This window comes from Dipodomys spectabilis, unplaced genomic scaffold (assembly GCF_019054845.1).
Source record: "Dipodomys spectabilis isolate Male_0828 unplaced genomic scaffold, ASM1905484v1 ptg000127l, whole genome shotgun sequence".
NCBI lineage: Eukaryota > Metazoa > Chordata > Mammalia > Rodentia > Heteromyidae > Dipodomys > Dipodomys spectabilis.
In genome coordinates this window covers 3,719,873-3,747,587 of record NW_024870804.1, presented here as the reverse complement: position 1 = coordinate 3,747,587, position 27,715 = coordinate 3,719,873, and the positions used below count along the sequence as shown (strand labels likewise).

At 46.3% G+C, this 27,715-nt stretch overlaps 1 protein-coding gene across 2 annotated transcripts in view; it reads right to left on the bottom strand.

Annotated features, from left to right (window-relative positions):
- The window catches only part of Prkcb (protein kinase C beta), a 296,600-nt gene that overhangs the window by 150,391 nt on the left and 118,494 nt on the right, over window positions 1–27,715 (bottom strand). For both annotated transcript variants that reach the window (XM_042689783.1, XM_042689785.1), the window contains exon 3: window positions 10,400–10,482. In XM_042689783.1, coding sequence (XP_042545717.1) covers window positions 10,400–10,482 — 83 coding nt within the window. The remainder of the gene's footprint in view (window positions 1–10,399; window positions 10,483–27,715) is intronic.

The window sequence follows — 27,715 nt, the reverse complement described above, 5'->3', positions numbered from 1 at the left end:
AGTGAAATATTACGCAGCCTTTACAAAGGGAGATTCTGCGATCAGAAGCAATATGGATGGACCTGTGGGACATCCTGGAAGGAGGATCCACTTGTGTTAGGTAAATCACACCAGCCACTGAATGCCACGTGTGGCAATGTGGTACCCGAACAGAATGTTGGTTCCTAGGGGCCTAAAGGACCATGGAAAATATATTGCAATCACCAGCACACAGCGTTGCCACCACCAGCTGAAAAAAAATCTCTAGACATCTGTGTACAACCGTGAGCCTACAGCCCATGACCATCACTTGTACACATCAACATTTAGTAAGAAGTGTTCTTTCCAAAATTGTTCCCCAGGGGAGAGACAGGCAAACTACGGGTGCCTGGGTAGTGGTTAACTTGATGGATGAAGTGGGAGGTACAGGTTCCAGAAGGGCCAAAAGGTTTCTGATCAAAAAGCTGGAGACTTTTCAAATATAATCAATGCTTTTTTTCTTTTTAAAGTTGCTTTGTTTTGTGTTGGTTCTGGGGCTTGAATTCAAGGCTTGGACACTGTCCTTTGACTTCAAGGCTGGCGCTCTACCACTTCATTCACACTGCTCCTTCCGGCTTTCCTGCTCAAGCCGACTTTGCACCCCATATCCTCAGATCTCAGGCTGCTGAGTAGTGAGGATTGCAGCTCTGAGCCACCAGCACCCGGACTAAACCCACCCAGACTAAACCCAGAGCCTTTGATTCCAAATCCTAAACTCCCACTCCTGCTTGAGAGAGAGGCCCACAGAAATCTAGGCCACCGTGGACTACAAGATGTAGGGAGACAGGGCCTTGGGGGTGCCCATTGGGGAAGGCAGCTCTGTCCAAGTGTGCAGGGCAGAGGGTCCCTAGGTAAGCACACAGAACTGAGGATCGGAGCACTGAGGGTTGAATGTAGGCTCCTCTGTGGTCACGTGACCTTAAGCAAGTCACTTGGTCCAGTCTGGGTGCCTGTGTCCTCCTCTGTCAAGCAGAGTAAGGAGAACCTCAGTGTGTGATGGAGAATCTGGTGCCTTCTGCCTATAATCCTAGCTACTCAGAAGGATCAGATCTGGAGGCTCGAGGTTCAAGGCCACCCCAGGCGGAAAAGTTCACAAGACTCCATCTCCAAAATAACCAACAAAAAGTTAGGGCTGGTAGGTGTGACTTAAGTGGTACAGCACCAGCTGAGGCCCCAAGTTTAACCCCCAGTAGCATCTAGGAGAGAGAAGAAGAGATTTTCCTATACGAACATTATTTCATCCATGACATAATTCTTTTTTAGAGGAATACGTGGAAATCCCATAATCCCAGAAAGCGCTGGAGGTGAGGGAGCCCTAGGGAATAGAAAGAATTGAGAACCTGGACGCAATTGCACACCCCCCTCCAGGCTGCCTGTCCCCAGGGTCATCTGCTCTTTGATTTCTCCACTCCTCCGCCCCCCGTGCACCACTTGAAGCCTAGGGCCTTCTGGGAAATTGTCTCTTCTTATCCTACAGGTTGATGCTGCCTCTCAGTCAGGAAAAGCCCACAGACTTCCTGACAGCCTTACTTGGCTCCCAACAGCCATCTACTGCATAGAGAAATGGCTACACCGATGTCAGATCTCCAGATCTGCTTCTTCCTCCCCAACATGCAGCTCAGTGCCAGCGAGGAACAAAGGGCTTTTCCAAGCTCCTTCTGCATGGTAGAAGCTGTGGGAGCAGAAGAATCCTGTGGAATCCACTTGACAGAAAGGATCCCATTAGCATTACGCTACTGGATGCTTCCCCTAGCCCTCCCATCTCCCTTGGAGGTAGATCTCTCTGTGATTCTCTTCCATGGAAAGCAAGATGGATGCATGCCCTGCCAAGTTAACATTGTACCTGTGGTCAGGAGGCTGAGATCTGAGGATCGTGGTTCAAAGCCAGGTGAGAAAGTCTGTGAGACTCAGATCCAATTAACTACCAATAATCCAGAAGTGGAGCTGTGACTCAAGTGGTAGAGTGCTAGCCTTGAGCAAAAAAGCTTAGGGACAGCACCCAGACACTGAGTTCAAGTCCCAGAACTGGTACAAAAACAACAACAACAACAACAAAAACTGTACTTGGGTATTCAAAAGGAAAGGTTTCAAAGCTCATTGGTGGATATACTAATTAATAAGCCTTGTGTACCGGGCCTGGTAAGAGGCACTTATATGAATGGAAAAACACACTTGATCTCTAGAGGCTCTGCAAGGTAGGTTCTGTTTTATCATCTTTCTCCAGGTGAGGAGACCAAAGCAGAAAATTTTTAATGGCAAACCTGCAATTCAACCTTATAATGAACCAAGTTGGTTACTCAGCCAAGATTGGCTTGGGTACCTTTCCAAACCTGGCTATCCATCAAAGTCACTGGAGACCTTTCAAAAATACAGTCTCTAGCCAGGCACTGGGAGCTCACGCTTGCAATCCTAGATACACAAGAGGCTGAGATCTGAGGATTGTGGTTCAAAGCCAGCCCCAGCAGCAAAGTACGAGAAACTTTGATCTTCAATTAAACAGCAAAAAGCCAGAAGTGGAGGTATTGCTCAAGTAGTAAAGCACTACACCTGGAAGCAACTGTGAGTGACCTGGGTGATTCTCCCTGAGCCTGCACTGTGTTTGGTCTTTTCTGAATTAAGTGAGAAACTTGAATAACACCACAAACAAATGAAATGGGAGAAAGCAGCCTCTGAGAATCTCTAAGTGACCTTCGGAGTCCTGCAGGCCTCACCTAGATGAGGACAGAGCGGAATTAACAAGAAGCCACTGAACTGTGTCCCAGAGATGTGGCTACAGCCTGCATTTCACTACACATTCCATACTGCATGTTTATTATTAGATAACACAAGGATGTTTTTAAATCTGATAAAGATATGTTTCACAAACATCTTCATATTTTTAATTGTATCATAGCATGCCTAAAGCTTTGTTTTCTGCTCTGTGTGTATGTGTGCTCACGTGTGCAAGCATGCACACACACACACCAGTACCAGGTCTTGAACTGATGATGGTTTTATGGTCTTGGCTTTTTTATTCCAAGGCTAAGACTCTACCACTTGAGCCACAGTCCCCTTCTAGCTCTCTTTGCTTGTTAATTAGAGATAAGAGTCTCATTCATGGACATTCCTGCCCAGGATTGCTCTGAATCGTGATTCTCAGATGTCAGCTTCCATGGTAGCTAGGATTACGGAGGTAAGTTACCAATGCCTGCCTTGCTTTCTGCTCCTTTTTTTGTTTTGTTTTGTTTTTTCTTTTTGGTCAGTCGTGGGGCTTGAACTCTGGGCCTGGGCACTGTCCCTCAGCTCTTCAGCTCAAGGCTAGTGCTCTACCACTTGAGCCACAGCACCACTTCTGGTTTTCTGAGTGATTTATTGCAGATAAGAGTCTCACGGACTTTCTTGCCCGGGCTGGCTTTAAGACTCAATCCTTAGATCTCAGCCTCTTCAGTAGCTAGGATTAGAGGCGTGAGCCACCGGCACCCGGTACTTTCTGCTGCTTTTTAAAGCAATATATAATTACAATATTCCCAGGCCAACACTTTACTAACTAGAATTTTTCTTTTTGGAAGTACTAGGGTTTGAACCCTGGGCTTCGTGCTTGCTAAGCAGGTACTCTATCAGTGAGCCACACCTCCATTTCTTTTCTGCACAGGATATTTTGAGATAGGGTCTCACTTTTTGCTTGGGCCTATGCCTGGACTACGATCCTCTTATATTCCACTTCTTGAAGTAGCTTGAAGTGTGTGCCACTGCATCCAGCTTGTTTGGTTGAGATAAGGTCTGTCAAACTTCGTTTTGTTCTGGGCTAGCCTGGAACCATGATCCTCCAGATCTTAGCTTCTCATAGAGCTGTGATGACAGGGACAAGCCACAGTTGAGAAGGTATTTTGTCAACTTCTTGCCCGGGCTGACCTTGAGCTGCCATCCTTCCAATCTCAGTCTCTCAAGCAGCTGAGCCTTCAGAGCCTCAATCCCAGCTTCCCTGTTGCTGTGGTCATTATTAGCTTACATTTATACAGGGGAGATCTCACATAAGTTTACAATGTGTTCCAATCAATCTTACCCCCTCTATCACTCTCCCTGCCCCCCACACACACACATACACCAAGGCTTTTACTTAAAATACAATTTACATAAAGTGATGTACTGATTTCCAGCCTGCAGTTTGATTACTTTTGGCAACCGTAGGTACCTGGATAGGAGCCATCTCAGTCAATACCCAGCACTGTATTACATGCATATAATCTATTTTACTTATATAAACCCTAATTGGTAGTCATTTGGGTCAGATCCAAATTTTGGCTGCTATAAATATTAATGGAAGGAATGTCACCCAGGCTATAAGACGTGCTGAGCCTTAAATAACTCCTCAGCCGAATTTCCTAGAATCGTCATCCTTAGGTCAAAAAAAAAAAAAAGGATTAGGCTTAATAATTTTTAGATCATAACTTTTTCCTAAAACCCATAAAATATTGAAGGCAATATTGTTAGATGAACCAGCTTAAGAGTCCTTTGGCACTGCCTGGCACGAAGCCCCTATTCAATAAGTAGCTATTATTATTCACGGTTATTCCCCGGCAGGTCAGAGGGCAGCCAGCATGCATTGTGGAGAAGGAGAGATGTCTCTGGATATTAATAATTTTTAAAACTCTTTGTTGAGTGTCTTCTCTGTATCGGATTATTGTCTGTGTGTCGTCTAAGCAGTCTCTCCTCAAACACTCAACCCAAACCTCTCAGGACTTCTCTCTTATTTTCACCATTTTAAAGATCTAATCTAAAGGTCATAGGCTTTAAATGACTTTTCTAAGGTCACTGGAGCAATAAATAGCAAAGTTTGGAATCTGACCCTAAGGGTTTCTGGCTTCAAAGCCTGAATTATTTTCTCTTCATTGCAGCACAGACATTGAGGGTGGTGTTGATGTTGTTGTTTGGTGGTTTGTTGTATATGTACAGGCCCTGGTTGCTGTCCTGAGCTTTCTCACTCAAGGCTAGCACTCTACCACTTGGGTCAGGGCTCCACTTCCAGATTGTTTCTGGTTAACTGGCAAAAAGCATCTCATAACCTTTCCTACCTGGACTGGCTTTGAACCTCAATCCTCAGATCACAGCCTCCTGAGTAGCTAGGATTACAGGCAGGAGCTATCAGTGCCAGGCAACCTGTAGCTCTTGTTATAAAATCCACAGTGATGTTCTGCAGTGTTCACTTGTGAACAAAATTTTCCTCCCCAGCGAAGCAACGGAATCTACGGATCTACCACGGGAAGCTGACCTTGGCCCTGAGACTCACTGGGCTCAGTAACATTCGTAGCAAATACAATGACATGGCTTTTAAGCACTTTTGCATTGAGAGACTCTCTTTTTGTCTTCATGCAGTCCTGGGACCACCTTATGAACACACCAGAGCTAGCCAGCTACTTGGCAGCTGAAGCCACATGGAGAAGAACCAACCAAGCTACCAGGCCAGAAACCTACTCAGCACCAGGCCTCTGGGGAGACAGCATGAACACAGGCAAGAGTCCCTTCACCTCCACATCCAGAAGTGAGATAACTCGCTTGTCTAGCCCAAGTCTTGACCTACCCTTTCTTGTTCTGCCGTCTCTCAGGAATCTGGGTCTATGGTCCAAGTTCTAAGTGCTAGGTTACAGCCTAAAATGTCTATATGGGATGTTACAGCAATTCAGAAGCTTGATCTTTTTGAAGAAATCTAAGACACAAAAGAATGTGAAAGAAATAATCATGATAGGCTAAGTATCAACCATGAACCCTCTAGTGGTGAGTGCCATCCCTCTTGGTCACATAGAGTAATTGAGTCAGCAGCTACACAAAGGCCAGTCCCAATTGTACAATATGGACCTAGCTATCAAATGATGTCCAATATGCAAAGCTCTAGTTATATCATGACTTCAATCCAGGATACGAAGCCAGGCACCCTGATAGCTCACACCTGTTGTGCTAGCTACTCAGGAGGCTGAGATTGGAGGATTGTGGTTGGAAGCCAGCCCAGGTAGAAAAGTCCTTGAGACTCTTATCTCCAATGAACCACCAGAAAAACCCAAAGTGGCGCTGTGGCTCAAAGTGATAGAGCGCTAGCTTTGAGTGAAAAAGCTCAGGACAGCGCCCAGGCCCTGAGTTCAAGCCCCACACCCAAAAACAATAAATAAAAATAAAAATCCAGGATATGTCCTAGTTGGTTTGACTTGGAATAACAGAATGCAGGAGCATGGAGCCCAGCACGCTCCTCTTTCTTTGTGTGAATGGAACTGTCCATTCCGCTCCCCTAGCCTGCTGTCCCCCAAGGTCACACAGGAGACGAGGATGCCCCTCCAGACCTGCATGAGCAGTCAGGGCAGCCAGAGGACAGCCTGGCCAGGTGGACGAGCAGGTGTGGCCAAGACTTGAATCATGCCTCCAACCATGAGCCCAGAGAAAGGTCAGTGAACCGAGCTAGCTAGTTCAGGAGTCTGGACCAGTATTTCATCCTTGGTGCCAAAGTCCTTCCTGGGACAGAATCCAGTGACAGAATCCTGGCAGGTAGGCAGCTAAGGCCAATGCATGCTGGCCTGATCTCCCCCTGACTACAGCCGTGAATGGCCACACTCCTCCATTCATGCAGAGAGGGGGCTCATTCACACCTCCTGAGGAGCCTGCGCACACCTAGGCAAGACTACCCACAGGAAAGCTACTCATTCTTTTAGACTTTCCTAGTCTGTCCTTGCTTTCTGCTCCTTCCACGATCTTACATTGTTGTCATTGCCATCTATTACCATCATCATCATCACCATCACCATCATCCCATATACCTATGCATTGCTATGTACAGTACCAGACAGCATCCTAAGTGTTAATTATGCACCCGATATTCAGAGGTATCTATATAAGGTACTGATGATCATCTTACCACGTTTCAGATGAAGAACCTGAGACATAAAGAAGATGCAAATAGGCAGCTGTCGGTGGCTCAAGCCTATCATCTTTCCTACACAAGAGGATTATGGTTCAAGGCCAGTGAGGGCAAGAAAGTCTGTAAGACTTTTACTGCCAATAGACTACCAGGAAAAAAAAAGAGCCAAAAAGAAAGAAAAACCACCAGAAAACTGGAAGTGGCACGATGGCTCAAGTGGTAGAGTGCCTGCCTTGAGCTGAAGAGCTAAGGGACAGCGCCCAGGCCCATGACCAACCCCCCTCCCCCCAAAAAAAATCCTGCTCCTCCGACGGGTGACAATGTTATCAGACACTTTGTATTCAAATACTGTTTTGTAGAATGGGAACTTTCTTATACAACCACTTAAAGATAATAATTATTTTTAAATTCTGATCCTCTTGCTCTCCTCTGAACAACTTGTCTTCCATGGAGTGTGTACACCGGCTCCCACCTCTAGGAGCAGATATGTGTAAGAGACAACATATACCAGAGAGACAGATCCAACCAGACAGAAGCAGATAGAAAGGTTGATTTATCCTATGAAGGGGCTTGCATGCTGAGAAATCCCATGATCAATCATCTGTGAGCCAGAGCACCAAGAAACCCAATAGTGTAATCCAGTCCAAGAATGAATCACAGAGCTGGAGGAGAGACACAAGGGCATAAACTGGTCCAAGTCTGAAGGCTAAAGAAGAGAGAGGACTGAGACAGACTTGTAGATTATTAAATCCTGTTTTAGCTCCGCATGCATCCTGTTTATTCCAATCTGTGATGCAAGGAATGAGATTGTGCCAGTCTGTGCTCTGTTGCACGTGGAGAAACGAAAGGTTTTAGAAGGAGAGGGAGGGACTTGCCTTTTCCATTCAGCTTGCCCTTCCTGAGAGTGCTACCCTGTTACTGCCTCTTCATTCCTTCAGCAGCAGTCCCTTTCTGGAACAATCTGGATCCAAGGGCCATGTTCCTCAAACTTTCTTCAGAGACCAAGAGCACTAGCCACCAGCACTCGGCATAGAGGTCTGGGTCCCAGGCCCATTGGGCCTCTCCTTGGAAACCAGAGACCCTCACATCTGCTGAGCACTGCTATTCCAGGAGGCTGGGTGTGGGTTCCCTGAGCCCCTCCTCCAAGCTTTTAATTCTACCTGCCATAAGTAGACCTTGATCACACACACACAAAAAAATGCATGAATCCATTCTCCAGATAAGAAGGTCAAGGTCCTTGAATGGCTCCCTAAATTTCTCTTCTCCTGAAATCCTGGAACTTTAATACCAAGGTGCAAAATTAACGTGATTTAAATGCTGATATAAAGTCAATCCACTTTTGTTACACAACTAAAACAAAAAAAACACATGTTTGTTTTATATATATATATATATACACACACACACACATATGCATAAGATACACTCGTAGCAAATGGAATTACCTATGGCGTATGGCAGAACGTGCAGGGAATCCACTGGGTTCCAGACTGTGTCAAAGCCAGGTCTACCCTAGGACTTTTCCATCTCATGACCTCAAACTTCCCTTTCCCTGGGGGCTGGGAATGTGGCTTAGTGGTAGAGTACTTGCCTAGGAGGCATGAGGTCCTGGGTTCAATTCCTGGGTACTACAGGAATGAAATAAGTAAAAAAAATTTTTTTTTAGTGGTTAAAAAGAAAAAATCAACTGCACTCCAGTTTGAACTACATTCGGTCTTAGGCAACAGAGACAGAGACAAGACTTGGGAGAACACCAAGCCTTTGGCTGCTACTTGGCTGCATGAACATGTTAAGAGCTGCATTATGGAGCTAGGCAGTCCTCTCAAACTTCCTACTTTCCTGGAGATGGGAAAAGCATTTGCAGCAAAAAAAGGACCTGAGTGTGGAATCTGAGAGAATTTGGAATGTTCTGGATTCCCCACCCCTCCACCCCCCACACACACAATGACTTTACCTGCTTTGCCAGTATTGCTTGAACTACCATCATAGAGGACCTCAAGTAGCACATTTTCCAAGCAATGCATTGGCTACAACAAGCTCCTGTTGCCCTGGCAACAGACAGGAGGTTTCCCCGCCCCCCCCCACCGGAAGTCCCCTGCAGTGAAACTTCCCCAGGACCACTTGTAAAAAGCCAGTGGGAGTAGAAGAAATTCAGTGACAGAATGTAGTTGCTGGGCTACTACTCATCAGAAGCAAGCTGAGGTCAGCTGTCAATTCTAAGTAGGTTACAGGACCAATTATAGAGACAAAGCCAAGGGGGAAAAGTCCAGAAGGTGAAGCCAAGCAGAAATAGAGACAAATAGGGTGACAAGATGGCAGGTGGGGGTGAGCGGATCACCGTTCATTACTGGGCAGTGAGTGGGTGACTGTCATTGAAAGTCCTGGTGAGAGAGACAGGTGCAGCTGTATGTAAAAGAATTCACCAAACAGTGAAACTTTACCAAGAAGAGCCCCCCTTCCCATTTTTTTAATCCCTGTGCTGGTCCTGCGATTTGAATGCAGGGCTTGAGATTTCTTTACTCAAGGCTAGCACTCTACCACTTGAGCCATAGCCACTTCCGGTTTCTGGTGGCTTATTGGAGATAAAGAGTCTCACCAACTTTCCTGCCTAGACCGGCTTTGAATCACGATCCTCGGATCTCAGCCTCCTGAGTAGCTAGGATGACAGGCATGAGTCAAATGGAAACTGGAGATAAGAAGACTCAGAGGTGATTGAGCAGTGTCCCTGGTAACCCGGGTTCCTTCAACTCTGTGACTCTATCATGCTCAGTTCATCAACCGTATCTCCTTCCTTGACCCAAAAGGGCTGCCACAACTCTAAGCACTATATCCTATCCTCACACAAAAGTGCCCAGAAGGCAGGGCACTGGTGGCTCATGTGTGTCATCCTAGCTACTCATGGAGGCTGAGATCTGAGGATCATGGTTCAAAGCCAGCCTGGGAAGGGGAGTTTGTGAGACCCTTATCCTCCATCAAACTACACAGAAAAAGCCAGAAGTGGTGCGGTGGCTCAAGTGATAGAGGGCTAGCCTTGAACACAAAGAGGCTCAGGGGCATTGCACAGGCCCAGAGTGCAAGCCCCAGGACTGGCCAAAAAAAGCCTGGGGTCATGGCTCACGTGGTAGAGCACTTGTCTAGCAAGCGTGAGGCCCTGAGTTCATTCCTCAGTAACACACACACATACACACACATACACACACACACACACACACAAATTGTGCCAAGTGACACCCAAACTCCCTTTTATGGTAGCCCTAACAGGAAAGCCCATCATTCTGCACACCCCACCTTGCATGGCAGGGAGGGTCAGTCACTCAGCAAATGCATACCATGCACCCTACCCACCACGCCTCCTCTCAAAAGGCTGGGTTTTGTTTCTCCACTCAGAAGAAGATGGGCTCAGCAGCCAGGAGGCTGGGGACTTGGGCCTTTGAAGTGAGAGTATCTCATTTATCTACCTAGGACAGTACAGAGTGGCCACGGTGACAGGAGAGTACTTACATCAGAGGCGGGGCCCTTGTCAGCGCCCGGGCAGGAGAAGGTGACAAACTCATGGCACCGCTTGTGTACCACAAAGCAGCAGACTGCAAAAGAGAAAACAAGGGAAAGGGGTGGGGGGGGGGGGGGGGAGAAAGGAGGAGGAGAGAGAGGGGAAGAGGGAGAAAAGGACAGGGAGGGGGGAGGAGGGGAAGGGGAGAGAGGAGGAGGAAGAAAATAAGGTAGGAAAGAGGGAAGGGGAAGGAGGAGGAGAGGTAGGAGGAGAACGGAGAAGAAGAAGGGAAAGAGGAGTATAGGGAGGAGGAGGAAGAAGAGAGGGAGGGGAGAAAGGAAAAGGGGAAGGAGGAGGAAGAGAGAAGGAAAAGGAGGAGGAAGAGAGAGAGGAAGTAGAGGAAGAGGGAGGGGAAAGGGGAGGGGGGAGTACAGGAGGAGGGAGTAGAGAGGAGGGGGGAAGGGAAGAGGAGAACGAGAGGGAGGGGGAGAAGGAGGAGAGGGAAATGGAGGAGGGAGGAGGGGAAGAAAAAAGGAAGAAGAGATCAATAAACCAGGCTTCACAAAACAGGTGTGTCTCTGGCGCCTGCCTATCCCATAACTTCATAACTTCAGCACTCTGTCCTAGGTGCCTAGCGCTGCGTCTCGTACAGGTGTGGACACGTTCAAAGGTGACCAGGACACCTGATCACCCCTTAAAGTTCTGCTTGCAAACAGAATGCTGCTTCCTAAATCAGGCAGCAGATGAAGCAGGGGTTTAGACAGAAGAGATACAAGAATCTCTAAGCCCTGTAGAGGTGCCCACAATGCCAAAGGTAGGTGGGTCCCATTCCCTCACCACAAACCACCTGATTACAACTAATACTACTTTAGTAACTTGCCACTAAATATGTTAAAAATGCAGACTTGCAGAGCTAGAAGTGTATTTCATGTGCTCAGAGTGCCTGCCTTGAAAGTTCAAAGCCCTGAGACCTAATGCCAGCACTCCAATACATCCATGCATGCATACATACATACACACATCAATAAAATCAGATGGATTTCTGTGAGCTGCATCCACGTCTGGTATGGCGGAAGGGGCAGTCAGAGAAATGTCTACAAAATAAAAACTAATGTCATGTTCCAATTTTCTTTTACACTTTTGCCGTCCCAATGTTCTGCACAACTTCTGGATGCCCTGGTCCTGTTGGACAGACACCATGTGCATGGAAGATCGTAGTCTGTCAACTACATGTTTGGGATGTGAAAACAGAACAGTAAACCGAGCGAACCCTTGTAGAGCGAGAAATCTGGACCAAGATCGTTACTACCTGCTAACATCACAAAAAGACACCTCTTGCCTAGCATAAACACAGCCCAATCAGTGTAAGTCCCTGGATATAACTACAAACAGATGTTTTTAAGAAAAAGATACAAATGACAGGGATGTATGTAATGACACAGGCAGAAAAACATTGCACTCCTTAAACCCTAAGCCCTAAAATATGGAAACTGCAGAAACAACTCATATGATACGTTTCCCTCAACAAATACGCAGCAAAGGAGGAGAAATTAGAGGGGAAACACACATTCATAGGAATTGAAAACACATATTGCTGGGCACCAGTGGCTCCTGCCTATAATCTTAGCTACTGAGGAGGCTGAGATCTAAAGATCTCTCTAAGGACAGTTCAAAGCCAGTCCAACGCAAGGAAGTTTGTGCGACTCTTATCTCCAATTAACTACCAAAGAGCTGGAAGTAGAAGTGTGGTTCAAGTGGCAGAGCGCTAACCTTGAGCAAAAGAGCTCAGGGACAGCATCCAGTTCCTGAGTTCAAGCCCCAAGACTCACACAAAGAAAGAATTGAAAGAGAAAAAGGATGGATGGAAGGAAGGAAGGAAGGAAGGAAGGAAGGAAAGAAGGAAGGAGGGAAGGAGGGAAGGAGGGAAGGAGGGAAGGAGGGAGGGAAGGAAGGAAGGAAGGAAGAAAGGAAGGAAGGAAGGAAGGAAGGAAGGAAGAAAGGAAGGAAGGGAGGGAGAGAGAGAAGGAAGCTGTTTAAAAAGAAATGTAAATGCAATATGCACAACTATTTGAAACCCACTTTGAATAAACTAGTGTAAATAAGTAAATATATAAATATAAAGAAAATGGATATTTGCACTTAATATTTTATGATACTGGGGAATTACTGATGTTAAGAGAATTAACTATTTTGGTGTGGTAATAATATTTGGTAAGATGATGTAGGCATTTAAATAGAATATCTTTGAGGATACATCTTAGAGGCTTTAGGGATAGAATAATCCAGTACAAAATCATTTGGGATGCCCAGACGTGTGATGGATAAAAAAAAAAAAAAAAAAAGATCCAGGTGATGGGCATATAAGGAGTCATTATACTAATTTTCCTGCTTTTATATGAGTTTGATGTTCCATAATCAAATATTATGAAACACAGAGAGTGAGAAGGAAACTGAGAGGCAGATCCTAAATCATCAGCAACGGAGGGTGGAGGAGGGCTACAAACTTGCAATGTACTGATTCTCATAATCCTCTGGAGATTTAAACTCCTGAAAAAACTGCAAGTAGAAGCCAGACCAGTGACTCACACCTGTAATCCTAGAGATCCCAGGATCAAAGGTTTGAAGTCAGCATGGACTGGAAAGTCAAGAGACTTTTATCTTCAATAAATGAGCAAAAAGCCAGAAGTGGAGCTGTGGCTCAAGGGGCAGAGTGCCAGAGACTTGAGTGGAAAAATCTAAGAGACAATGCTCAGGGCTTGAGTTCAAGCCCCAGTACTGGCACACAGGTGCACACACACACACATTAATAGAAATATCATGTATCAATTTCAAGCCCTAATTAGGAAATCTGGACAAAGACAACTCAATCCAACTACACCTCCAAAGGCCTTCACACACAAAGTTATATAAATATTATCCAAGATTTTTGTGTGTATTTCATCTGGATTTTTTTTACTGTTATGTAGCATGATTTCCACCTTCATCTTTTTAACCCATTTGGAATTTCTTGAGCTCTGATATAGAATGGGACTTGATTTGCCTCTTCCTCTCCTCAACTAGGTAACTAATTGTCTCAGCATCCTTGATTGAATAATTCAGCCCTTCCTACAGATTTCAAGTGTCACCTTTATTATATGCTCAATAATTATATATATACTAGAGTTTGTCTCTGTGCCTTCTGTTCGATTCCCCTGATCTGCCTTGAAGTATGGCAATGGGGGTTTTAATTATAGTCACTTTATAATATGTTATATCTTGGCAGGGCAAGGCCTCCCTCATTATCCTAACTTCCAACATTTTCTTGGCGATCATTGTGGATTTATTCTTCCAAGAGAACTTTTAGAAGCAGCATATCAAGATTTTTTTTATTCCAATGGAGTTTTTGTTGAATTATATTTTAGTCAATCCCTGTCCTCAGATGGGGGGGTGGAATTAGGACCTTGAACTGAACTGAATATTTTGAAGTTAAATTCAAGATAACGGGCAATGGGACAACAAGAAATCATTCTACTAGGAACCGATGGTTACCTTGCTGGAAAAAAAAATAATCTCAGAAGTGGCGCTGTGGCTCAAGTGGTTGAGCGCTAGTCTTGAGTTGAAGAGCTAAGGGACAGCACCCCAGGCCCAGAGTTCAAGCCCCATGACTGACAAAAAAAAAAATCTCATTTTGTATCTCCCACCATCCTCCATTTTCCCCATATTGCTTCTACACATTAGTCATTTAGTGCCATCTGAGGGACTCTATTTTTATGCCCGACATTTCTCCCCCATTTTAGTTTTCCAACTGGTCACTGTTTACAAATACGAAAGCCATAGGATTTCAGGCTCTGTATGTTGGAAAGCATTTCTAAACTCATAATAATTTTGTGGGTTTTCAATTGCTTTGAGATTTCTGGCTAGAGGAGCGTATTATCACAGATCATAATAGTTTCCTCGTTTCTCATAGATTTGTCTCTTCCCGCCCCCGCCCTTACATTTCTGCCTCAAGAACTTCCAGAACAAGGAAAAAAAAAAAAAAAGGATGAGCTTCAAACATAAAGGTTGTTTTGGTTTGTTTTTATACCAATTGGGGTTTGAACTTGGGGACTTAAGTTCTTCTTTGGGTTTTTCACTCAAAGCTGGTACTCTACCACTTGAGCCATACCTCTACTTCCTGCTTTTTGCTAGTCAGCTAAAGAGTCTCTCAGATTTGTCTTCCCAAGCTGGCTTTGAACCACAGTCCTCAGATCTCAGCCTCCTGAGAAGCTAGGATTACAGGCATGAGCCACTAGGCCCAGCTATGCTTTTTAAGTGGTCTATTATTATAGTTCAATTTTTTTTTAGCTAAGAACTATTTAGGAAAATTCCCCCCATCCACTCCCGATTTTCAAGGAGTTGCTTTATTCCAGAACCTCTCTTCAAAATGTCCAAATAGCAGTTGCAATTTTATTCATCCTTAACTACTTTGGTGGGGGAAGTCATCTCTAGTTTTCTGGAGCCTGCAATTATTTAGTGAATGAATATCATCAGACACAGAAAAAAGAAGAGACACCCCTCACCCCCACACACAAGTCTCTTTGGGCAGTCTTCCTATAGCCACAGAACTAAATTAACCCATGCCCACCTGGACAAATCAATGTACAGGGAACCTGACTTTTCCCCCATTCACAGTCTGCAGAGACACTGGGCACAGACTAGCAGCTCAGCTTCTGGTACAGATCCTTCATTTCCACAGAGCCTCTTTCTAAAAAGTTGTGCAAATCAAATTCCCCATTAACTAAAAAAACTCTTTTATTAAAAAAAAAAAAAACGGAATAGGACCGGCTATTTTAAGAAACAAACTAAATCTTTTTTGTGATACAAATAAACACCCCCTCATTCCTGTTTGGCAAATTCAGGGTAAGACGTAGTTTTGCTTAAAGAAGAGGCAACACTTAATGATGCTGCTGGGGATGGAGGTGGGGGTGGAGTGCTAGGCTCCATTTTCACATAGGTATCCAATAAGAGGCAAGATCTCATGGTGCTTCCTGTCTTATTTAATTACTCCTTGCTCTCCAGAGTTAGAAAACCTGCAGTCTGGAGGCCTCTGAGCCTGGTCTTTAAGCTGGCTTTATTAGCACTACACAATGGGAGTCTCCACTTGAGTGCCTAGGGGCCAGGTAAAAATGAAAATGTCAGCAATCTGTACAACACACCTTCTTTAAAAAAAGTAAATTGCAATTTAGCTCCAGCCGAGACTGGAAAACAAGTACCAGGTTTCAAGTGCCTCTAGACCGCCCTTCTCTTCTTCCTCCTCCTCTTCTACCTCCACCTTTTTCTCCTCCTGCTCCTTCTTCCTCCCTAGGCCTCCTTTCTTCTTCCTTCCTTCTTTTCTTCTTCCAGTACTGGGGCTTGGGGCTCCAACTCAGGACGTGGGCACTGCCCTTTAGCTTTTACTCAAGGCTAGTGCTCTACCACTTGAGCCACAGCTCCACTTCTGGCTTCTTAGTGGTTAAGTTGGAGATAAGAAATCTCTTAGGACTTTTCTGCCTGGGCTGACTCTTAAACTTTGGATTCTCCAGTCTCAGCCTCCTTGAGTAGCTCATGTTGCAGTCATGAGCTGCTGATACCCAGCAATGCTTCCCTTTTCTCCTGCAAGATCACAAGGGTCCCATGCATGATAATCAGGCAAAATGACACACACACACACACACACACACACACACACACACACACACCACCTCCACATGCCTAGAGATATGTGAGACTTTGCAGAAGTAAGACGGGAGATTTTGCTAGCTAATGGGGGTGGGCTCAAGACAGAACAGGTAAGTCAGGGACAGGTGGCAGAAGGTTGCTGGCTAGAAGGGACATGCGCCAATAGGTGTGGATGACCTGCAGACACCAGGAAAGGCAAGGAAGGAACAGAATGCCCCCTAGAGCCCTCTAGGAATGCAGCCTTGCAGCACCTTCCTGGAAGACCTGTTTCTAGACTTTCCATCTCTGGGAATGATCAGAAATCTGTGTCCCTTTAGGCATCTCCATTTGTTTTCATTGAATGCAGTGGCTGGAAGAAAGATGGGTCAGAAACCATGGCCCAATGATCAGTACCTCCCCCTGCCCAGTCCTGAAGCAGCAGCTTCAAGAGTCAGGGGACCAAGGGGCCTGTCCACATGGCCCCTTCAGGGAGGCACTAAGCCCCCCAATCTGCCTCACAGACCTCCCACCCCTCATTTCAAAAGAAGCAGTGCTTTCAAGCAACCAGATCTCTCTCTCTCTCTCTCTCTCTCTCTCTCTCTCTCTCTCTCTCTCTCTCTCTCTCCCTCTCTCTCTCTCTCTCTGGCATTGATCTTTCTCTCCTCCCCAGTGTTCACTGGGGTTGGTAGTGGGAAACTGGCAACTCTGAAAAGCAACCTTGGCTCTAATTTTACATCAGCCCAACAGAGAAATTCCAGCACTGCCTGCAAATCTGTGTGATGGAAGAAGAATGAGAAATAAGAGGCCGCTCCTCACTGTCTGCTCTCTCTCCTTTCTCCTCTCTCTCTCTTTCCCCTGTTCCCCTCCCTCCCTCTTCCACCTTGGGAATGCCTAAACCACCTTAGGTTCCCCACAATGATGCTTATGGTTGCCACAAGAATGACTGGCCAGGCTTCCTATAGGAGTTAGACCCTAGTTTGAAACCTTATTCTATCTGAAGACTAAGTATCCAGTTACTGTGCCTCTCTGAGCCATGCCTTGTGTCTACCTATCCTCACAAGGATGTTGTGAAGGTCAAATGGGAAGATGCATGCAAGTGCCTGAGAGATGGAGCACTGAGCTAGAGCACTAACCTGGAACACTGACTTGGAGCACTGAGCTGGAGTCCTAACCTAGAGTACTAAGCTAGAGCACTGACCTCAATCACTGACCTAGAGCACTAACCTGGAGCACTGAGCTAGAACACCAAGTTTGAGCACTGGACTGGAACACTGACCTAGAACAACAGTCCGGAGCATTGACTTAGAACATAGACCTGGAGCACCAAGTTAGAGCATGCAGATTTTGCTTTGCCACGGCTGGGGAGGGCCGAAGCTACCCCCACAGACTTATTATTCAACTCTGCCTCAGGCCCTCGGTGATGTGAGGGCTCCCCAAAGTTGCTTTCCCAAAACCATCTCGATGATTAAAAGCAGATATGCTTGGCTCCAAATCCCCCTCGGCATCTGGCCTCGCTGGCATTAAGGAGAGGGATCACCTGGCCAGGCTACTTGAGATGGCGATCGGCTTTCACAGGTGATTAACGTGAGCCTCACAGCCCTATGAGGAAGCAATTATGACCAGCATCCTACCAACGGAGATGTGGATGCTCAGAGAGAGGTCATCTGCCCAAGGTCATTTGGCAGGTGGGTGTTCAGGCTTGTGTGGGGAACTAGATCTGACTTCCTCTGGGGCCTCCCTGCATTCACCAGCAGTACCTTCATGTTTGTCATTCATCTCTCTGTTCCAGGAGACGTCCTCCCCCGCCTTCCTCACCCCTGCCACTCAGTCATTTGCGAAATCCCACAGATCCTGCCTTCGCAATATCTTTCACACAGTGGCCTCCCTCCGCTCCCCACTGACTCCGCCTCAGCCCCCCTCACTGACTCGGAGGCTGAGTTCTGTACCAAAGCCTTCAGTACCCTCCCCAGAGATGGACCCATCTGCCTCTGCATCTCATCTTTCGGAGCCAGCTCCCATCACCATCAAGGAGATCAGACGGGCAATGTCCCCTAATTGTTAAGAAAGCTAAACAAGGTGTCACGTGTGAACCCACAAAGAAGCTCTCTGGGGAGGCTCTGTTACATCACGGAGGGAGTTTTCAGAACAAGCTCTGCAGGCAAACTTTCCAGACCTGGTGCCACTAGTATTCGTGATGTGACCTTGAAGGTGCTCATTGACCTTGCTGTGTCTCAACCTGCTAGCGTGTGAAATATAGACAATGATATGCTTTTCCCATTGCGTGTGGTTTGGAAGAGTCAATAGGCTTATCTTAGCTCAGTGTGTGCACACAGCAAGTGTCAAATAGATGCCACGGATTGCCAATATTATTCTTGCCTACTTCCTCCCACCTCAGGTAGCTTATTAACATAATTCGAGAAAATCCATCCTTTGAAGCCCAGATTTGGCAATATTTTCCTGCTCCAACACATTCATTCACTGGCTGCTGCTTGTCTGATTCTGTGCTGGGCTACGGAAGTCCAAGTTCATGCAATAAAATTTAAAATTTATTATTATTATTAATTATTATTATTATTACTAACTAGTCATAGAGCTTGGCTCAGGGCCTGGGCACTATCCCTGAGTTCTTTCACTCAAGATTAGTGCTCTACCACTTGAGCCACAGCTCCACTTCCAGTTCACTGGCAATAAAAGATTCACAGATTTTCTGTCCAAGCTGGCTTTGAACCATGATCCTCAGATCTCAGCCTCCCGAATTGCTAGGATGACAGGCATGAGCCACACAGCTAGAAGCTACCCTAGCGATCAGTGCAGATATAAGACATTTCCCTCACCATAGCCTAAGGAATAAGTTCAAATGCCACTGCCCAGCATCCCTCTACAGCATGGATATTGAACTTGACCCAGTGACTGTCCCTCACCACTGGGTGGGCATCTTATACCTTCTACATTGTCCAGTTTCTGTCCCACAGACGTTGGCACCATGACTGAGGATCCACAGGGAGAAGTTTGAAGAGCTCAGTTCTCCCATCAGCAGACAGAAGGCCGGACTGGAATCCAAATGTCGCCTTCTCCATAGCTTTGCCCGCTCAGTGCACTCCACGGGACTACAGACATTCTGCTCACCTAATGGAGATGCTACAAACCCTCAGGCCCACAAGGTCAGGCTGCCCAACTAAGAGAAGGGAGCCTGGGACACATCGGTACCTGAGCTCAACTCAGGAACACAGGCCCTTCCAAGGAACTCTGGATTCCAGTCAACCGTGACTTTGGGTCTATAGTTGCCAATACGATTTTTTATTTTTTGGTCTTTTTGGAAGTACTAGGGTTTCAACCTCAAGGTCTGGATTTATTTTTTTCCTGAGCTGAGGACCAATCCCAGGACCTTGCACTTGCTGGATAAGTGCTCTTCCACTGAGGTAAATCCCCAATCCCAAGGTCTTGAATTTGATTGGCTTGCTTGCTCAGGGGGAGTTCTACTACTTGAGTCATGCCTCTAGCCCAGCTTTTTGCTGGTTGTTTTGGAGATGGAGTCTAGAGGACTTTTCTGCCCTAGCTAGCTTCAAACCATGATCCTCCAGATTTCAGCTTCTTGAGTAGCTACAATTACAGGTTTAAGCCAATTACACCTAGCAACCAGTATGTTTTTATGTCCACGTGTGTATGTACCAGTACTGGACTTGAACTCAGGGCCTGGGCACTGTCCTTTAGCTTTTTCACTCAAGACTACCACTTAAGACACAGTTCTCCTTTTGGCTTTTTGTTGGTTAAATGGAGATAAGATGAGGTTCACATGCCTCACATGTACTGAGTTCATAGCAAATTCTTAAAACATCTGAATGAATCAATGGATTGCCTCATTTGGTCACTTCTACTCTCAGATATCTTCCATTGTGGCTGAGTCGAAAGGAAGGCAGCTGAGGTCATGGCGGTGGGAGAATGTGTCTGAATTTATGGGCAGCTACCCCATCTCAGACACCCTGGGCGAGTTCAGAGGCTTACTCGTACCCCTGTTTGGCCCTGTTGGCAGTAAGCAAGAGAATTTCTTTTCACAAGTATGTACCATGTGGGATTGGGAATGTAGGTTAGTGGTAGAGTGTTTGCCTAGCATGTAGAAAGCCCTGAATTCAATTCCTCAGTACCACATACACAGAAAAAGCCAGAAGTGGCGCTGTGATTCAAGTGGTAGAGTGCTAGCCTTGAGCAAAAGAAGCTTAGGGACAGTGCCCAGGTCCTGAGTTCAGGCCCCATGACAAAAAAAAACCAAGTCCTCAACACAGAGCTTCTGGTCTGTGGGTCTGGTGGAAAGGTGAGGAGAGACACTGGTGTATTTAGAAAGCTCCTGTGTAATTCACATTCACCTGAAGAGTTGGGGGCTGCTTCTCTGCGCAAGCCTCCATTGCCTGCTTCCCCCAAATAAGCACCTTTTCCAATCTGTTCATCTCCCTGCAGGCCAGCATCCCTCAGCCGCCCCCCATTTTATATCCTCAACTGCATCTTCTTGGCAGGGGGACAGGGCAGCCTCACAAGGAATTCTTAAAGCACCTGGGATTTTATTTCCCTCTCTAGGAGAAGGAACATCCACACATTTCCTTTGCTTATCCACAGCCAGGCACTGGGGATGGAAAACCCAAAACTAAAGCAATGAGCTTGCTGCAGGGGTCAGCAACTGCAAGAACAGAATATATACATTTGTAGTATTACCACATCTACCACACTAAAGCAAGAGAGAGAGGTTGGGCCAATGAGGGGCAAAGAGTAGGCTCTAGGAATGACTAAGCCATGAAACGAAAGCTGTCCCCTCCCCACACTGCCACCTGTGACTGTAACCATCCTGAAGGAACGGGGCCCCTGAGCAGCTCAAGGTCAATCAAGGTCATAGAGAGAATCCCTGCTTGTCCCTATAGCCTCTCAATCTGGGCTCAGCCCTGAGGATGGGGAAGCAGGACAGAATACCTCAGCCTAAGAAGAAACAGCAACATCCTCCACTCATCAGGCATATCTAGAGCTGGCGCACCTAGACTACAGGCCTCGCCCCGTCTCCTGGTGCTGCTGGCCTGTCATTCGCCATCAGACTTCTCCTTCAGGGAACCCCTCTTCTCTGATGCATTGGCTAACGCCGTCATCATCTGGCTTGAGGCTGGATGTAGGACCAGGGCTCTCAGAGTGTATTTATGATGGCCAAGAGACTCAGGCCACCCAGTGAGGACCAGCTTCTGTACTCTAGCTGGGGTTTAGGAAAGAAGATTCTTTCCCAGTAGAGTTGCTACACGGCTGAGAAAGAAGCCTGCATCTTCCCTGTTGACCATCACCAAGAAAAGAGTTTGCTTGTTTGTTTTTCTGAGAATGAAGCCAACACAGAGAAAAGCAAGGCCAAGAGGTGTCAGATGGCCCATGTGTGAACACCTAGATCCAACCAGACCTGAAGACCTTGTTGACTCTCTTCTGTATAAGCAATAAATTCCTTTTATTCTAAACTAAGGTTTTTTTATTGGTTTTTTTTTTTTTTTGGTCTCTTGTGCCACAGGAGCCTAATAAACCAAAAATGAAAGGCTGAAAGGTGGACAGTAAAGGTTCTTATTTTCTCCTGTACTTTGTATGTTCCTACAAAGCAACTTTTTTTCTGGTCCTGAGGCTTGAACTTAGGGCCTGGACACTGTCCCTGAGCCTCTTTGTGCTCAAGGCTAGCACGTGAGCCACAGCACTACTTCCTGCCTTTTCTGAGTAGTTTTTTTGGAGATGAGAGTCTCACAGACTTTTCTTCCCTGGAAGTCCTCAGATCTCAGCCTCCTGAGTAGCTAGGATCACAGATGTGAACCTTCAGTACCCAGCCAGCTTTTTTTTTTAATTCTATTTAAGGACTTAGTATTTAGAACATTCAATCCAATCAATCTCTGTAGGTAAACTGAGGAAAGCTGGGGTGCCGTGTTGCATCATTTCCTTACTACGTGGGGTGTCACTGTGTCTAGGGGCTTGCTTGGGTGAGAGGAAGTGCCTGGGCCTCTTTCTAGTAAACTCACTGAGGCAGCCGTGATTCCTGCACCTGCCACCACTAGCTTCTTACCCTTGTTGGCAGTGACAGATAGGCCACGGAGGAATGCCACAGCCATTCTACTTCTTGACATGACAATGAGTCGCCTCCACCATAGGCCTGCAGGACTAGGAGGCCACTAAATGTGGCCTCCAGGGATGCGTCATTTGAAGCCCAGAGATATACTCATGCCAATGCAGGCCCCTAACTCAAAAAAACAAAAGGGAAAGATCTCACTCTTCAGGCAGATGAGACAGAGGTGTAGCTCTAAGGGGAATGACTTGGTAAATATTGCCAAGGATATAGCACCCAACCGATATTTCAGAAGTCCCTGAGTCTAAGACAGAAGTCTGTTAGTCTTGCCTGCCCCGTGTCCATCCATTCCTTCTGGTAACTGGAAGGTTGACTTTCCCACAGAAGGCCATCTTCCTCCACTGTGCACAGACCACCCCATGCCTCCGTCTTCCCTGGTATGGAGTCTGCTCTTGTGACGTCACCCAGTCGCACTCTTTCTCTCTGAAATCGTATTCTCAGGCACAGAGACTCGGGGGTGGGAAACAGCTTGGTTGATTCATTCATGAACTACCGTCCACTTCTATTGCTTGCAAAAGAGCCTTAGTCAACTCAAAAGAAACCTGCCCTGCTGGGCACTGGTGGCTCTCACCTGTCATCCTAACTACTCAGGAGGTTGAGATCTGAGGATCACGGTTCAAAGCCAACCTAGCCAGGAAAGTCCACAAGACTCTTACCTCCAATGAGCCAAAAACAAACAAACAAAAAGCCAAAAGTGGAGCTGTGGCTAAAGCGCTAGCCTTGAGTGAAAGAAGCTCAGAGACAGCACCCAGGAGGCCCTGAGTTCAAACCCCACGACTGACAAAAAACAAAAACAACCAAATAATAATAATAATAAAAAGAATCCTGTTTTCTAACTGCATTATACACTGCAAGGGCCTTGGACTTGAACACTAGACAGTTCTCCTTTTGCCTTCATAACCAGCCTGTCTGGGAGGTCTCCACCCCACATTCCATGGCCCCCACATCCTCAGCTGACTCCTGCCCCTGCCTCTGCTCACCCCACCCTTCCCCACTTGAACGCCCCCATGCCCCTCCTGTCCCTAGATCTCAGGATAAATATCCATTCCTCGGGGAGCCTTTTCTGACCACTGATGCTATTTACTTTGTGGTTCAGATGACTTTCTCTCTTCCAAACTCTTAAGTTCATTAAGGAAGGGAGATAAAAGGAGGACTGACTCACAGAGTCATCAAGATTAACTATGACATTCCATAGAGAAGACAATCAGGAAAAGCAACCCTAGTACACAAACCAGGGCACAGCAAATTTGCCATCCGTGTTAGCTATTGTGATGGTTTTATGGTTATTGCTAACAATAACATAAGTCCTTCCCTTTCCAGACCATTAGCAACATAAAGTCAAAGAACCATATGTTCTGAGGTTACTGTCTTTTTTCTTTTTTTTGGTCAGTCGTGGTGCTTGAACTCAGGGCCTAGGCACTATCCCTGAGCTTTTGTTGCTCAAGGCTAGCACTCGATCACTTGAGTCAGAACTCCACTTCCAGCTTTTTTTGGGGGGGGGGGTGTGGATATTACTTGGAAATAAGACTATCATGGACATTCCTGCCCAAGCTGGTTTTGAGCTGCAATCTTCTAATCTCAGCCTCCTGAGTAGCTAGGTTTACATAGGTGTGAGCCACTGGTACCCACTTCAATGCATTTTGACATACACCTGCTACTTCCTCTTCCTGTCCCGTGAACCTAAGGAACCACATTGTGCAAACTATGTCACCTCTGCTTCTTCCTTTTAGGATAGTGTTTCTGAGGCTCATTTGGTACCTGTCCATTTCCATAGTTAAGTAATATTTCTACCTGGTTCTTCCAACAAGTTCACTTATCCATTCATCTGTTGATAGATAGGTTGGATTTCTTCCCAGTTTCTGGCTGTTATAAATAAAGCTATTAGAGACCTGTATTTGTCAGTCTTTGTGGGGTGAATAATTTAACTCTCCTGGGTAAAACCTAGCCAGGGAACTGTTGCGCCTGAGAATAACTCTGTTTACCCTTGTAAAAAAAAAACACCTTTGTTTTCCAAAATGGTTGTACCATGTTGTTTGTTTCTTTTTTAAGGAAAATAATACAAAACCTTGTCTGCTAATGGGCTTTTATATCCCCACTGGGATTGTTGCAGAAAATGGAATTCATCCTAAATGTTCAATTACAGACACTGGCAACATTGAGAAACCATCCTAGGGCTCAAAGTATTGTGGAATGGCATGGCAGAGCAGGAACAGAGGGAGTCTGAGAAGGGTTCCCCTGGCTCAGCTCTCCCTGCATGGGAAGGTCATAGGTGGAAGAGATGAGAGAGGTAAGGAAAAATATACCCAGAATGCTCCATCCTCTGGTCCTTTCAATGCCATTGCCTATCAGTTTTGCACAGACCAAAGTCAACCAGCAAAACAGCCCAGGAGACCACCTTCAGGGGTCTGCCTCCTGGGGTACAATGCCAAGCAGAGAATGGTGATCTTAGAGAAAGAACCAAAGGGAGAGGAGCCAGAACATCAATTGTCCTCAGAGGACAGGGAAGGAAAAGGGCCAGAGAATTCCAGAATGAACCAGAAGCCGGTACTTACAGCCTGGCTCTCAGGCAACAAAACCACAACTGTGACTGCCATAACAATTGTCAAGCCAACTAAAACTGCTACTGCTGATAATAATGATGATAGAATATAATAATAATAGTGATCATGTCACATTGGTATGCCTGTTTTCAAATGCCACGCTGAACCCATTAATACATACAATCAATACGTGTTAATCAAAAAAAATTTTGAAAAATACATAAAAGTAGCTTAGTAGTGAGTGCAAAGTATTGATAAGCTTTTTCCTCATGTATCTCTCACAAAAATGACAGTAAGTAAAGGTGGTTTGTTTTTGTCAGTTGTGGGAACTCAGGGCCTGGATGCTGTCCCTGAGCTTTTTTACTCAAGGCTAGTGCTCTAGCACTTTGAGCCACAGCACCACTTCCAGTTTTCTGGTGGTTAATTGGAGATGAGTCTCACAGATGTTCCTGCCCCGGCTGGCTTGAAACCTCCATTCTCAGATCTCAGCCTCCTTTGGAGTTAGGATTTACAAGTGTGAGCCACTGGCACCAAGCAATAAGTAAAGTATTGTCTTCCCTTATTTCTACCCATGAAGAAAACCTGAGCCAGGATCTAGAAAATTCCAGAGGTTGATCACGCCCTAATCACTTGCTTAGTTTGGATCTTAACTATTTCCCCAAAAGCCCACATACTGAAGTCGTGGTCCCTTACATTGAGCTATGGAGGCATGGCGGAGCCTTTAAGAGGTGGAGCCTAAGGGGAAGACTTTAGGTCCTTGAACAGGAGAGTGGGACCCTGGCCCCTTCCTCTTCCTCTCCCTCTCTTTGGCTTTCTGGCTACAAAACCTGTGGTTTTTCTCCATCAGATGCTCAGCCATGTTGTACTGCCTCATACCCAAAGCAATATGGCCAACATATCATGAACTGAAAAACGTCTAAACCTGTGAGCATTCAAGGCCTATTTTTTTCATGGTAAACTGACTTAACTGGGGCCTGTTTTTCCCCATGCCACTACTCCAAACGAGGCTGAAGAACTCAGGATCTTGGCTAGCCCTGCACAGGCCACTTCGTGCCTCAGTCTCATGTGTGAAATGGAAGTGCTACTGCCCGATCTGCCCCTTGGGACTCCTGTGAGAATTTGAACCCCAGCAAAGCCATTCAACAAAAACACCTTCCAAGCCCCAGGGATCTCAAAACCATCTCATTTCTACACCTCTCCACAGCCCTGTAAAGGTGGAAATGACTATTTGCAAGTACTGCTCAGAGAGCAAGAGAAGTCAGGCTTTCACCCAAGATTAAAGAGCTAGGAGGAAGGAGACTAGGGAGTCAAACTCAGGTCTGAACTCTGTCTCTAAACTCATTCTCTGCCCTTCAGGGAGGGATAAGAAAGACAAATCAACACACGGAAAGGTGAAGGTTTGATACCTTCACTCTTACGATCCTAGATCTCACAAACTGGCTCCAATGTCTGCGTGCACACAAACACACCAAACCTCAAAGCCTTCAGCCAGCTAGCACTGAAACACTTCCATCTGCCCTCAGGTGTATCCTTCATCTGCCTCCAGGACCAGGTACCCGTTTCCCTGGCAACCACCCACTCTCCTCCCCAGCATCCCTTTCTGAGCCTCTCTAGGATGCCTGTATATTTTGGGTGATGAGTTACTACCTGGCACGAGGCCTTCTAGGAGGTGACATTGACCTTGAAATACCTCTACTGATTTCCCAAGGAAGCAGTATGGGGGTCTCAAGGCAAACACACAAGCCGCCTGCCATCTCTCAGCTTGGCATGCTAGGCACGGCTTTAATACCCTGTCATTCCAGCAACATGCCTCCCCCCGCCCCGTGCCCTTTGAAATCTCTTTTGCTTTCCATTCTGCCAAAAGGGTTCCCATGTTTTTTTTTTTCTTCTTCTTCTTTCTTTTTCCCCCTCCCCACCCCCCCGTTCTTTTTCTATACTGGCATTGACATGCTGTAGAAAAGCACATGTGAAGCATGAGGGCTCAAAAATAGCCTGGAACTTTTCAAGGAAGTGGGGGAGGGGGCACTCATAGTGGGATGACAGGCAAGCTATTCTGCATAACAAAACACTCTGTCCCCCGGAGTCAGGCGCCAGCCCACCCTGCCCCACGTACACACTCACACCTGTCAATCACTCCCTGAAATATCTTGTCTGTGGGAGGACGGGAAGATAATGGTATGATCGATGAAGCTCTCCGAGCGCTGGTGGTATGGACACCAAACCAGTGGGAAGTGTTCTGCTGAAAACAGATCGGATGCACTTGGAGCTGGACCACGGTGATGATGGGGATGGGGGGGTGGGGATATGAAGATGGTGTGATGGAAGTGCTAACAATAGAGAACATCTATCCGTTACCAGCTAGATGCCGAGTCCTCTTCTAAGTTCTGTGTGTGCGTGGCGCGCGCACGCGCATGCACACACACACACACACACACACACACACACACACACACACATACCAGTCCTGAGGCTTGAACTCAGGTCCCAGGAGCTGTCTCTGAGCTTTTTCACTCAAGGCCAGCCCTCTACCACTTGAGCCACAGCTCCACTTGCAGCTTTTTGGTTGCTAAATGGAGAAAAGAGTCTTATGGATTTTCCTGCCTAGGATGGCTTCAAACCATGATACTCAGATCTCAGACTCCAGAGTAGCTGGGATTATAGGCATGAGCCACTGGTGTCCAGCTCTCTTCTAAGTTTACAAAGACGCCCTTATGTTCATCTTCATGGGCTTCGAGGGTGTGTACCCATGAGGTATGAGGGGTTATGTAATGTGACATTCAGGACTGGAATTCAGGCTTTCTGACTGCCAAGTTTTCCCCTGTCCACATCACTTCCATACGGAAGAAGCAGAAATTCTTCTTAGAGGCCCTTTGGGGGAGCAGGGGGAAACATCCATATTGAACCTGCAGGGTAAACGGTCCAGTGCAGATGCAAAAAAGTAGGCTCCAGAAATGGTTTGAAACCCACCTCAAGACTCAGCATTTATGAAGGGTTAAGCAGCCTTTCTC